The sequence below is a fragment of the Nicotiana tabacum genome, chromosome 2 (assembly GCF_000715075.1).
Source record: "Nicotiana tabacum cultivar K326 chromosome 2, ASM71507v2, whole genome shotgun sequence".
NCBI classification, from domain to species: domain Eukaryota; kingdom Viridiplantae; phylum Streptophyta; class Magnoliopsida; order Solanales; family Solanaceae; genus Nicotiana; species Nicotiana tabacum.
In genome coordinates this window covers 81,287,041-81,299,371 of record NC_134081.1, presented here as the reverse complement: position 1 = coordinate 81,299,371, position 12,331 = coordinate 81,287,041, and the positions used below count along the sequence as shown (strand labels likewise).

General features: G+C 36.9%; 1 protein-coding gene across 5 annotated transcripts; it reads right to left on the bottom strand.

Moving 5' to 3' along the window:
* Positions 1-5,901: 5,901 nt before the first annotated feature.
* LOC107804519 (F-box/LRR-repeat protein At3g03360) lies at positions 5,902-12,089 on the bottom strand. Of its 5 annotated transcripts, XM_016628429.2 has the most exons (7): positions 11,963-12,089; positions 11,319-11,472; positions 10,164-11,219; positions 6,745-6,774; positions 6,428-6,568; positions 6,247-6,327; positions 5,902-6,143 (listed from the first exon to the last, which is right to left on the bottom strand). In XM_016628429.2, exons 2-7 carry the CDS (start codon positions 11,430-11,432, stop codon positions 6,117-6,119), a joined length of 1,449 nt encoding a protein of 482 aa, XP_016483915.2. In that variant the 5' UTR covers positions 11,433-11,472; positions 11,963-12,089; the 3' UTR covers positions 5,902-6,116. The 5 variants fall into 5 exon arrangements, with proteins under 5 accessions (XP_016483915.2, XP_016483911.2, XP_016483914.2 ...); XM_016628425.2 differs by having other exon boundaries at positions 5,902-6,327; XM_016628428.2 differs by having other exon boundaries at positions 5,902-6,327; positions 10,164-11,141.
* Positions 12,090-12,331: the final 242 nt, after the last annotated feature.

Genomic DNA, 12,331 nt, shown 5'->3' with positions numbered 1-12,331 from the left:
GGCTTGTGAAATGTCAGGTCTCGTACAAACCATTGCATACATCAAGCTACCAACAACATTTGCGTATGGTACCCTTGACATATACTCCTGTTCAGTTTCATCCTTTGGCGACATAGTAGTACTTAGCTTAAAATGGGGAGCAAGTGGCGTACTAATTGGCTTAGTCTTCTTATCTATACCAAAACGCTGTAGTACTCTCTTCAAATATTCTTTCTGAGATAAACAGAGTTTCTTTGAACGTCTATCTCTTATTATCTCCATGCCAAGAATTTTCTTTGCCTCGCCCAGATCCTTCATCTCGAACTCCTCCTTCAGTTGAATCTTCAACTTATCAATTTCTTCCGAATTCTTGGAAGTTATCAACATATCATCAACATATAGGAGAAGATATACAAAGGAACCATCACTAAGTTTGCGCAAATACACACAATGATCGTATTTGCTTCTCTTGTACCCTTACCGCAACATAAACTTGTCAAATCGCTTGTACCATTGTCTAGAAGATTGTTTCAATCCGTACAACGATTTTTCAAGTTTGCATACCATATTTTCTTTTCCAGCAACTTTGAATCCTTCTGGCTGAGTCATGTAGATTTTCTCCTCCAAGTTTTCATGTAAAAATACAGTTTTTACATCCATCTGAACTAGTTCCAAATCCAACTGTGCTACCAAAGCCAACATAATTCTAATGGAGGAATGTTTTACAACTGGAGAAAATACTTCATTGTAATCAATTCCCTCCTTTTGAGCATATCCTTTGGCCACCAATCTTGCTTTGTAGCGAACATCTTCTTGGTTAGGAAATTCTTCTTTCTTTACAAATACCCATTTGTACCCAATTGCTTTCTTTCCCTTCAGGAGATTGGCCAATTTCCATGTATGATTCTGATGAAGGGACTGCATTTCTTCATTCATGGCAATCCTCCACTTATCTTCTTCTGAACTTTGGATTGCATCTTTATAAGTGGTAGGAATACCATCAGCTACAATTGAGGTTGCACAAGCAACCGTCTTTATGAGACAAACAGGTTTCGTTATTGTCCTTTTTGGCCTGTTGGTTGTTATTGATTCAAGTTGTTGTCGAGGTTCCTGAGTTGGAATCTCCCTCTCTACTGGCTCTTCTTCCAGAGGGTAATATTCATTTGTTTCCTCCTCTGCTTCTTGCGTAGGAAAAATAAACTTTCCCTCAAACTCCACCTGCTTTGATGCACCACCAGTTTGTTTGACATCTTCAACTGTCATCTTATCTGTTATGGCAGATTCATCAAAGGTAACATCTCTGCTGAATATAATATTCCTTGTCTCTGGATGCCATAAGCGGTATCCTTTGACTCCAAAAGTAATCCCCATAAATATAGCCTTCTTTGCTCTCGGATCCAATTTTGACTCTTTCACATGATAGTATGCAATTGAGCCAAACACGTGTAAAGAGTCATAATCTACAGCAGGTTTTCCATACCATTTTTCAAATGGTGTCTTGCCATCAATGGCAGCAGATGGTAGACGATTATGAGGTGGCATGCATATGTAATTGCCTCAACCCAAAATTCTTTGCCCAAGCCAGCATTGGACAACATACACCGTACCTTCTCCAGTAAAGTCCGGTTCATACGTTCTGCCACTCCATTCTGTTGTGGTGTATGTCTGACAGTGAAGTGTCGGACGATGCCATCATTTTCACAGACCTTATTGAAATGATCATTTTTGTATTCACCTCCATTATCTGTGCAAATACACTTGATCCTCCTGCCTATTTGATTCTCCACCATCGTCTTCCATTTGAGAAAAATTCCCAACACTTCATCTTTCCTCTTTATTGTATACACCCACACTCTTCGGAAAAAATCATCAACAAAGGTTACAAAATAGTGTTTCCCACCCAATGAAGGTGTTTTGGAAGAACCCCAAACATCAGAGTGTACATAATCCAAAATGCCTTTAGTATTATGGATCGCTGTACCAAATTTAACCCTTGTCTGTTTCCCTTTGACACAATGCTTGCAAAATTCCAAGTTGCAAGTCTTTACGCCTTTTAACAATCCTTGATTAGATAGAGCTTTCAAGGATTTTCCTCCAGCATGTCCCAAGCGCATGTGCCATAGCCTGGTTGCTTCTGCCTCTTTGTCATCACTGGATGTCACTGTCGCTGTCCCAATAACTGTACTACCACGATAGCGGTACATGTTATTGTTCTTCCGATTGGCCTTCATTACCACTAGTGCACCGGAGCATATTCTCATCACTCCATTTTCTGTAATGATTTTGAACCCTTTTGATTCTAGGGCTCCCACAGAGATGAGATTCTTCTTCAAACCCGGTACATATCGAACATCTGTTAATGTTCTGATCATTCCATCATGGCTCCTTAATCTTATTGAACCAATGCCATATGAGGTAAGAGGGTTGTTATCCGCTGTGTGGATGACTCCATATTCTCCTTCTTGAAAATTCACGAACCAGTCCTTGTTGGGACACATATGATAGCTACAAGCCGAGTTTATCAACCATATGTCTGATAATGTTGATAACTCTGTTGTAACTAATGAGAAGTCTGAATCATCACAATCAGCTATATTTGAATCCATAATGGCCTTTCCATTGTTATGTCTGGCCTTATTTTTCAACTTCGGACAGTCTTTCTTCCAGTGCCCCTTTTTCTCGACAAAAGGCACATTCATCTTTGCTGGGTCTAGATCTCGACTTGGATCTTCCCTTCTTAGTCCTCGTTTGATTTTGAAGACGACCCCTCACAATTAGTGCTTCTCCTTCTCTGCCCTTCTGTTTTTCTCCCTTTCTTTGTTCATAGCTGTACAAAGCCGAACAAACTTCTCTGAGAGAAATTTTTTCATTTCCATGGAGTAGAGTAGTTTCAAGGTGCTCGTACTCATTAGGAAGTGACCCCAACAACATCAAGGCCAAGTCACCATCATCAAAAGTTGCATCCATATTTTGTAAATCTGTGACCAACTTATTGAAACTGGTGATATGTTCATTCATTGTGGTACCAGGAACATAGGTGAAGCGAAACAGTCTCTTCTTCATGTACAATTTATTTTGACTGTTTTTCTTCAAAAATTTATCCTCCAGTGCTTTTCATAATTTACTTGCAGAAGTTTTCTTTGTGTATGGATATTTCTGCTCTCTAGCAAGGTAGGATCGAATGGTACCGCAAGCAACACGATTGATAATTTTCCAATCTTCTTCTCCAATAACATCTGGCTTCTTTTCTTCAATGGCAAGATCTAGCCCTTGTTGAAAAAGAACATCTAGAACCTCGCCTTGCCACATCCCAAAATGTCCTGACCCGTCAAAAATTTCTACCGCAAATTTCGCATTTGACACAATTCTTGTCATAAGCGAAGATGCCAATGATGACGTATTATTGACACTTGATGTAGATTTTTCTTGTTTATCGTCTCCCATTTTGACACAAATATTATTTAGTAGCTGACGACACAAATCAAGATTATTTCCTTTCTGGTGTGGAAGATCAGACTAAGCTGCAACCACAGAGCATACTCAGACAGAACCTTGACTCAGTTACCAAGATAGACCTTTTCTGATGTGGAAGATCAAACTATGCTGCAACCACAGAGCATACTTAGACAGTACCTTGGCTCTGATACCAATTGTTGCGGAAGCCTAATGTATATAGTGTGAATGAGTCACAACTACTATACCAAAAATTATGACAACCACTAAATAATAAACAAGACAATAAGACAACAATAAAAGAACACCGGAATTTACGAGGTTCGGCCAATTTTGCCTACTTCCTCGGACACAATCAATATTTTATTCCACTCCAATCTTACAAGTGAAATAATACTAAAGAGAGAAGATACAAATGCCTTAAGAAGATAAAAAAGGCAAATGAGAGGTGTATCTAAATCCTAAACATTAGGCCTCCTTTTATAGGGTGAAATTCCCATTCAAAAGTGTCATCCACCGATGTGGGACTTTTGACAATTTTAACAAATATCCACCTTGGCAAAATTCCACATCTTCAATTTTCTCTCAATAACAAATTTTGGTTGTGTCTTCATCTTCAATCTTTAGTGTTCAACAATGTTGATCAAATCCAAACAATGTTGAAATTTGATATATGAAGTTGGGTTACATAAAGCGATTTGACCGTCTCTAAAATCAAGAAACATGTTGGGTGTGCAGTCAAAATTTCACATTGGTAATTCAAAATATTAGGAACCTACATATAAGGTTTTGGAATCTCTTAATAGTGTGAAACCTTTTGAAAAATACCGTCCGAATTTGGCTCAAAGCGGACAATATCACACCATATTAAGAGTATTTTTGGGTCATTTTAGCCCAACAGCTGGAAAACTATGTGGGCTTGTCCCAAAGCGGACAATATCATACCATGTTAAGAGTATCTGTTGCGGAAGATCGTGGGTTAATTAGCACACAATCACACACAAAGCAAATAGAGAAGAAAAATCAACACAAGAATTTAACAAGGTTCGACTAAGCCTAATCCACTATGAATTAGAAGAAAAGCACAATACAATCTATAGAATTCCGACTACAATCCATATATATAGATTTCAAATAGTCACAAATCATAAGAGAAAGATTCTCAATTTGACAAGGACAATAAGTTTTCCTTTCCCAAATCTATTAGGACAATGGGTTTTTCCAAAGCTATAGGAATTATGAGTTTCCTAAAAATACAAGGAAATAATTCAAACCACAAATAACAAATCCTCATCAACAGGAACAACGTCTCTCTACCTTGTCCTCAGCCCTGGCAAGGGCTCTACCCATTTCCGCACACATCAACCAAATCTAGGCAACGCCTAAACTTGTTAAGAGACTCAATCTCTTCGGCCACAACACTAATTCGTCGATTTGGTTCTGTACTTGAAATAGCTTCTGGATAGCTATAACACTCAAATTCATTAACGGTCACTGCAACCACCAAAGCAAATTCCACAGGATTCGTATATCCAAGAAGATTCACATCAACTACGTTTGCAAACCTTTGCGGTTGGTTGATCACTTCACTCTCTTCTCTCTGCCTGTTGCAATGCTATCTTATTCAATATTTTGCACCTCCTCCACTTCCTCTACTTTAGAACTACTGGACTGAGCTAGTGGAGATTCAATTTCTAGCTCTATACGATCACTGACACCACGATCTGCTTCTGTTATTGCCTTGGATTCATTGAGTGTCACATCCCTACTGAAAATTAACCCTGGAGTCTTTTGACATGTGCACCACAACTTATAACCTTTGTGGCAACCTAGAAAAACTGAAACACACTTATTTTTCATGTCAATCAGAGGTGTTCAAGAGAGAGACTTTTATCCGGACGAGATGTCTATAAATGATTACTGAATAGTTAAGGTATCTGTTTAATAATTGGTGCCAACTTTTAGTGTCTACTTTTGTATTTTACCTATATTTCATATCTATCTAATTATTGTATCTATATTTTAAGTGTTTATCTATATATCACAATATCATTGTTTTAAAGTTATATTATTCATCGAGATAGTATATACACACAAAAAACATGCCCGGAATGAATTTGTCTTTAATAAATGGATTAACTGGTTGAAAAGAACTTGCAAGTTATTAGAGTGACAAAAATAATGAAGTAAGACAAAGGAGTGCAAATGGGAAAATTTTGTTTTAGCACAAGGTTTCACATGTTATCTAGTCTGTATTTTGCTATACGATTGGAAAGGGAAAAAGACAAGGTAAAATCCTATTTCCTCTTCGTCATATGATACAGTTCGTTGATTGAACTAAAACCCGTTGCCAAATGTTAATTGATTCAAGACCAGTTACAAAATGCTGCCAATTTTGATATAAAAATTAGCAGTAGCTTGAGAGCTCAGGAAGTTCAACACAATTTCATAAGTTAAAAAGACACAAGATTCATCAACTTAAATAATCTATCCGCTAAATTTGCTTATAAAATATTGAAAAAGTTAGTAGCAAAATAAAGAGGTCATAGTAAATGTGCACATTTAAAACCAATAGGGGACGTCTACTCCTTACGTAAAACCAGGACCATGTGTCGACAATTCAGCTCCGGGAGGTAAATTTGCTTTAAGCTGCTCAACACACACTCTGATTGCCTTCTTGTTCATTAGGGATGCACACTTAGGGTGTCCCTCTGTGTCAATGATCATCTTCGTAAGAGATCGGGCAATTCGCAGCAAATGTAAAGCAAGATTACAATCACTTGAACACCCAATAAAACCAACCAACTTCACTACCTCTAGACGTTTGTGACAGAACTTAGTAGCTTCTTGTGCATTACGATCAGCAGCGCGTGCTTCTGTCAGGTACTGCCGCAACTTTTTTTTTGTGGGGGGGGGGGGGGAGGAGAGAGACTGAGTCATATCACTTTTATACCCAACAGTTCCTACAAAAAGAGGTAAGCAAAATTCAACTTACCGCCTCAATCACGCCAGGTTGAACTTCTCTCAATGGACTAATACTCCCAAGAGGACGGTCACAACCACTCAGTTCTGAAAACATAAGTCTCTGCTTTGTAACTTCTTTGATAAGAAGATTCCACTCTGTATATTCGTCAATCTAAAAGGGAGTGGTTGGGTTTGGGGGCGGGGGGGACGAAGAATTAGAAGAAGAAAAGAGATAACCAGGCTTGAAGAGGTAATTGAAAAAGATGGAATCAAAGTAAGACTGTTAACAACTTTTTTAACTAAACCTATGAAAAGCTCTATAAAATAGCTAGATAGGATTTAGCTTACACATCTCTCCGGGCCTGGAAGGAACAATAACTGTCAAAACAAAGAAACAAGCATATTAGTAAAACGTTAAGTCGCATTAAACCAAGAAAGGGAGGATCAATTTCAAGTCAATACACTAACTCTACAAAGCCGATGGTCTATCAGAAACAACCTCTCCACCCTCTCGGGGTAGGGGTAAGGTCTGCGTACACACTACCCTCTCCAAACCCCACTAGTGAAATTTTACTGGGTCGTTGTTGTTGTATACTAACTCTACAAAACATGCAACGGACAACAGTGAGCCCAAAAAGAAGAGGCAAAAAAAGGAAAGGAAATGGTGGCAGGAACAAAACACACCAAAGTTTGATTTTAATAAATACACCAAAACGACTTTCCACCAGTAGACGATAAACTAACACCAACTCTACCTGGATGGTCTAGACAGTTTATCAGAAAGCATTAATCAAAGACAAAGCCATTAAAGAATATATGCATCCTTATAATGTTTTTTTTTTATAACCGTGGTATCTGAGCCAGCTTGCGCGCACCTCGACTAATTTCACGACCGCTAGAATTTGAATCTGAGACCTCAGGTTCCCAACCCACTTCATTGTACACTAGGCCACACCATTGGGTGCATGCATCCTTATAATGTTAATCATCAATATAGCATAATAGTAGTTCGGCTTAAACAACATGAGAGTCCATTATGAAAATGGCAGTTAAATGTGGCAAATGCAACTTCTAAGTTAAATTCTGCTCAAGTATCATTTCAAATTCTGAAATATTTCAGGAAAACTTGGTAGGAGAAATATCTAACCTATGCATCGCAATCTCACTCTACATATATCTGACTACTCATCAATGGTAGTTGTTAAGCCTAAGGGGTCGTTTGATAGGGTGTATAAAAATAGTGCGGAATAAGGTGTATTAGTAATGCATTGATTAGTAATGCATGGGTTAGTAATGCAAGCATTAATTATGCAGATATTATTTCTTATCTACTGTTTGGTGTGGTGTATTAAAACTATAATGCATTGCGTAATTTTTAAGAAACATAGTTGTTTACAAAAATGCCCTCCATTTTCTCAAGCTTTAAAATTTTGTCTTTAACCAACCTAATGCATGCATTAGTAGCCTTGGTATTACTAATGCCATGGTTTTCTATGCATTACTTATACATAGGATAATACCAAGTATGGTGTATAACTAATACAAAAATTAGTTATACACAGGGAAAAAATGTATCAAACAAGATATTAGTAATGCATAGAGCTAATGCTTGCATTATTTTTTCTAATACCTCCTACCAAACCACCCCTAACTGTGTATATACCAAACTATAATGCATTGCATAATTTTTAAGAAACATAGTTGTTTACAAAAATGCCCTCCATTTTCTCAAGCTTTAAAATTTTGTCTTTAACCAACCTAATACATGCATCAGTAGCCTTGGTATTACTAATGCCATGGTTTTCTATGCATTACTTATACATAGGATAATACCAAGTATGGTGTAGTATTAGTTATACACAGGTTGAAAAAATGTACCAAACAAGATATTAGTAATGCATAGAGCTAATGCTTGCATTATTTTTTCTAATACCTCCTACCAAACCACCCCTAACTATGTATATATCCTGTTTTTCCAAACTGCACTTAAGAGCATGCAATTCAGTGGGACTGAGTCGTTCCTAAATTTTGGGTTGTCCTTAATTTTTCACCAGAAAGAATTTTGGATTCTGTCTAGAATTTTGAGACAACAAAAAATAGGCATGCTCTCCCCATCACCCCCCACCCCACCCCCCAAAAAAAAAAATCATGTTACTTCGGCATTGGGAAACAAACAAGCTCTCAGCAAGTGAAACAGTATTATTAAAAGCACACGCTTCAGGCCCAGAAGCGAGAAGCGATGCCAGCGAGAAAAGCTCGCTTAAGCAAGGTCGACGGCTGCCTAGGGTTTTATTTTAAAAAATTTCAAATACACTCGTACGCGACTTCTCTTCCAATAATCTGCTTCGAGTGGACTGCTCTTCCACTGTTGCGACTTCTTTCGAGGTAAGTTTCTCTTCTCTTCTTCTCTTTCTTCTCTTCTCTTCTTCGCTTCTCTTCTCTTCCTCTCCTTCTTTTCTCTGCTTTACCTGCTTCCTCTCGACTCCTCTTTTCTTCTCTTCTCTTCTCTTCTTTCTCTTTTTCTCTTCTTCTTTTCTTTTTTTTTTTCAGTTCTTCGACTTCCAACAGTTATTTTCTATGTTCTGCTCTTCTTTTTTCTTTGTTCTGCTCTGTTTTTTCAAAATCTCTGTTGACTGTTCTGCAATTTTTTCGCTGTTTTCACTATTCTATCTTTTTTGTTTTTTGGTGGTTGTAGTAAATTCTGTCTTTTTATTCAATGGCATCAAGCCAAAAGACTAGGTATTAAATATTTCAATGTCTTTTTGGTCATTTATCTATGCCTATTTAATATTTTTTATTTATGTATTAAATTGCGATTCACATGAAAAAAATGCGCGCTTCGCTTCACGCTTCTTGCTTCAGTGAAGCAAAGCCTCGGCGCCTTTTTCCACTTCTCGCTTTCCAAAACACTGAGTGAACTATAAAAAGCATTTTTCCTCTTCCATATTGTAAAACCCTGCCAATCAAGAATGCAATTAGTTCAGCTGCACTGGAATTGGATCCTCTTTCTCAGTGGCACTGCATACAGTACATACCAAGATAGTCATTCATTCTCTGAACCCTCTTCAAATGGTGTTCTTGGTAGCTCCCAAATATATCATATATAGGACTATAATGCACGAATAAAACAGATTCTGTTATCATTCAATTTACTAAGTACTATTTACTATTCCACGAACATTTTATGTAAATAATGTATGGTTAGACTTGCTCATCATACCATAACAGTGATGATGGTGCGTGGACATATATGATCTTTCTTTTTCTTGTAAAGCAATATCATAAAGGCCACATTTTAGAGTCAGCCATGGTATAATTTCTTTGATTACTTCTTAAGTGAACAAGATTACACAAAGATTACGTTCATTCTTTTAATCACTGATATATAACTGGGAGTAATAAAAATTTGTATTCGTTGATATCTGGCATGCAACTAGTGTTCTGATAGTAACGGTTCGTAGAACAACACAATCCCAAAGCAATTAATTATGTACCTATCTCATTGCTTACTTATTACGCAGGTTAAATAATTAAGTAGATCTAATCTTCTTCTTTTTTAAAAGAATACTTTTTTTCAATTTAGCAGGCATTCTCTAATATACTAAGCTTTTAGATGAGTTTTAAAATGTTTATACAATCAGCAGATCATTTCAAAGAACTCCTAAGCTTAACCATCTTTAAGACTTTTCGTCATATAGCTCATAGAGGGCAAGAGCCAAGAGCATGGCATGGCATAAAGGAGAAGAATATGAGACAAGAACTTTTACCTTGATGGTTAACCTTGACAACTGAGGAGAACACTTAGTCAAGAATGTGAAGAAGCAAAGGCCATCATCCTCTTCTATGGTGATGTCCAATTCCAACTCTTTCAGATTGTAGAGTTGAGGATGTTCACTGGGAAGCTCCCCGATAGGGGAGATGTCTGCTACAACCTTACGTGACACTTTCAGTTTAAGCTTCTTCAGATTTCGACAATAGCTTGAGTGCTTGTGAGCATCAAAAATAAAAGAGCCAGCATAATCACCTCCGATAGTTAGCTCAGATAAGAGGGGAACTTTCTTGAAAGGCACTTTGATATCACGTCCAATGTATGTAAAAGACACAAGACCTGGAGCATGAACCTTCATAGTCTTCAAAGAATCACAATTTGATATTTCCATGGACCTTAACTTAGTTAACGAACCAGCAACTTTCAAACGCTTCAGAGACTTTGAGGCTGAAATATACACTTGCTCCAACAGAGGGCAGTGTGACAAAAGAAATTCAACAACTTCCTGTGTTATTCGGATGTTAACAAATCGGAAAGATTTGAGAGTAGTCAATGTTTTCAGCAACTTAACCTCGCCAGAAATGGACAACAGCTTTTGCACATGAGGAATGCTATAATTCCTCCAGAGTCCAGTGCTGTCAAGAGGACCCGCCGCCATGTTTAGTTCAAATACTTTGACCTGCTTTTCCATTGCAAAATTAATCCAGCCATCAATATCATGGTTGACTTTGCTTTGCCTTTCAATTGCAAATTCAGTATCCTTGTTGGGGCGATAACTAATACTTGGATAGACAAAACCAACTTTGAACTGCTCAATAGATTCACCCTGATGCAATTTTAAGCCTTCATTCACCGAATTTATAAACTTTTCTGCTGCCTCAAACTCCAATGTGCCTTCATTATAAAATTGAATACTGCAAGTTGTATACTTCCATAAGTATCTCCATCGCTGCGAGAGGATACAGGTCCTTGCTGCCTCTTGGAAGGTAAGACAGGAAAGAATGGCAATAAGCAACTCATCAGGCAAGTTGTCAATCCCACACTTGAAAAGATTCTGAATAAAAGAAAAAAGATAACTCCTTATATATTCATTAGCCTAGGACTGGAATAAAAGAATACTAAAGGTAGAACCGGGGGTTTAAAAGCATATTACCTTCTGACGCTTACTACAGCGATTAAGAGGCATCACATCATCCGTCTTTCTTTTTTTCTTTTTGATAAGTAAATCCCTCTTTCTTTTTATTGAAAAGGGCATCACGTCGTCCATATTTTATTTTTTATTATTTTATAAGGGCATCAGAATCATCCTACATCCAAATGATAACAAAGACAGTTTCAGCAGAACTATCACTAAGCTACCATAAATTACGCACAAAAAACATGCCTCAATCCGAATTCACAATAGAAATAATATATAAGTAATCCATAATAGAGACTTGAATTTTCTGTGGAATTATTGCAACTGTGCAACTGACAGAAGATAAGAACCCCAAATCAGTGCATAGAATGCAATTTATAATATAAAAAATCAGTAAATATGATGCAAAAATCAGAACTTTTTAACGAATGATAGGGAAATAAAGCTGAAAATTCAAATATTTGAACTTTCTGTGATTTATATATCAGATAGATTGCGTACTAATCAAAGGAGTAATCGTTTTGTTTCATAATTAAAGAGCTAGCTGTTCGAGATCGAGAAACATATTCAGCTAAGCAAAGATCAGAACTTTCTATCAATGATTGGTCAATTTCCAGAAACACTCTTTCCCAATTAAGTCAAAATAAGCAACAACATACCTTGAAGATGTGTGGTTCCAATAATAGTAGGGGAAGAAAGAGACGCAGCAATACCAAAACCAATCTGGCAAGGGCGGCTGCAGGGTAAAGCAAGTGAAGCCCTTGCCCCCAAACATTTAAGGTTCCAAAAAATATAAAGCAATATTATATTATTATGTAATTTATATAATTATTAATAAAAGATTTCAAATTTTAATATTTTTTCATAACGGTAAAAGTAAGATTGAGTGAATTAATAGGATAAATTTTTTCTCACTCTAAATTAAATAATATATTTATCTTTTCTCAATTTTATTTTTCTTATAGTCTTTTTTCATATTTTTCACGATTTATTTTCTAATTTTAACTCAAATTCTCTAAATTAACTAT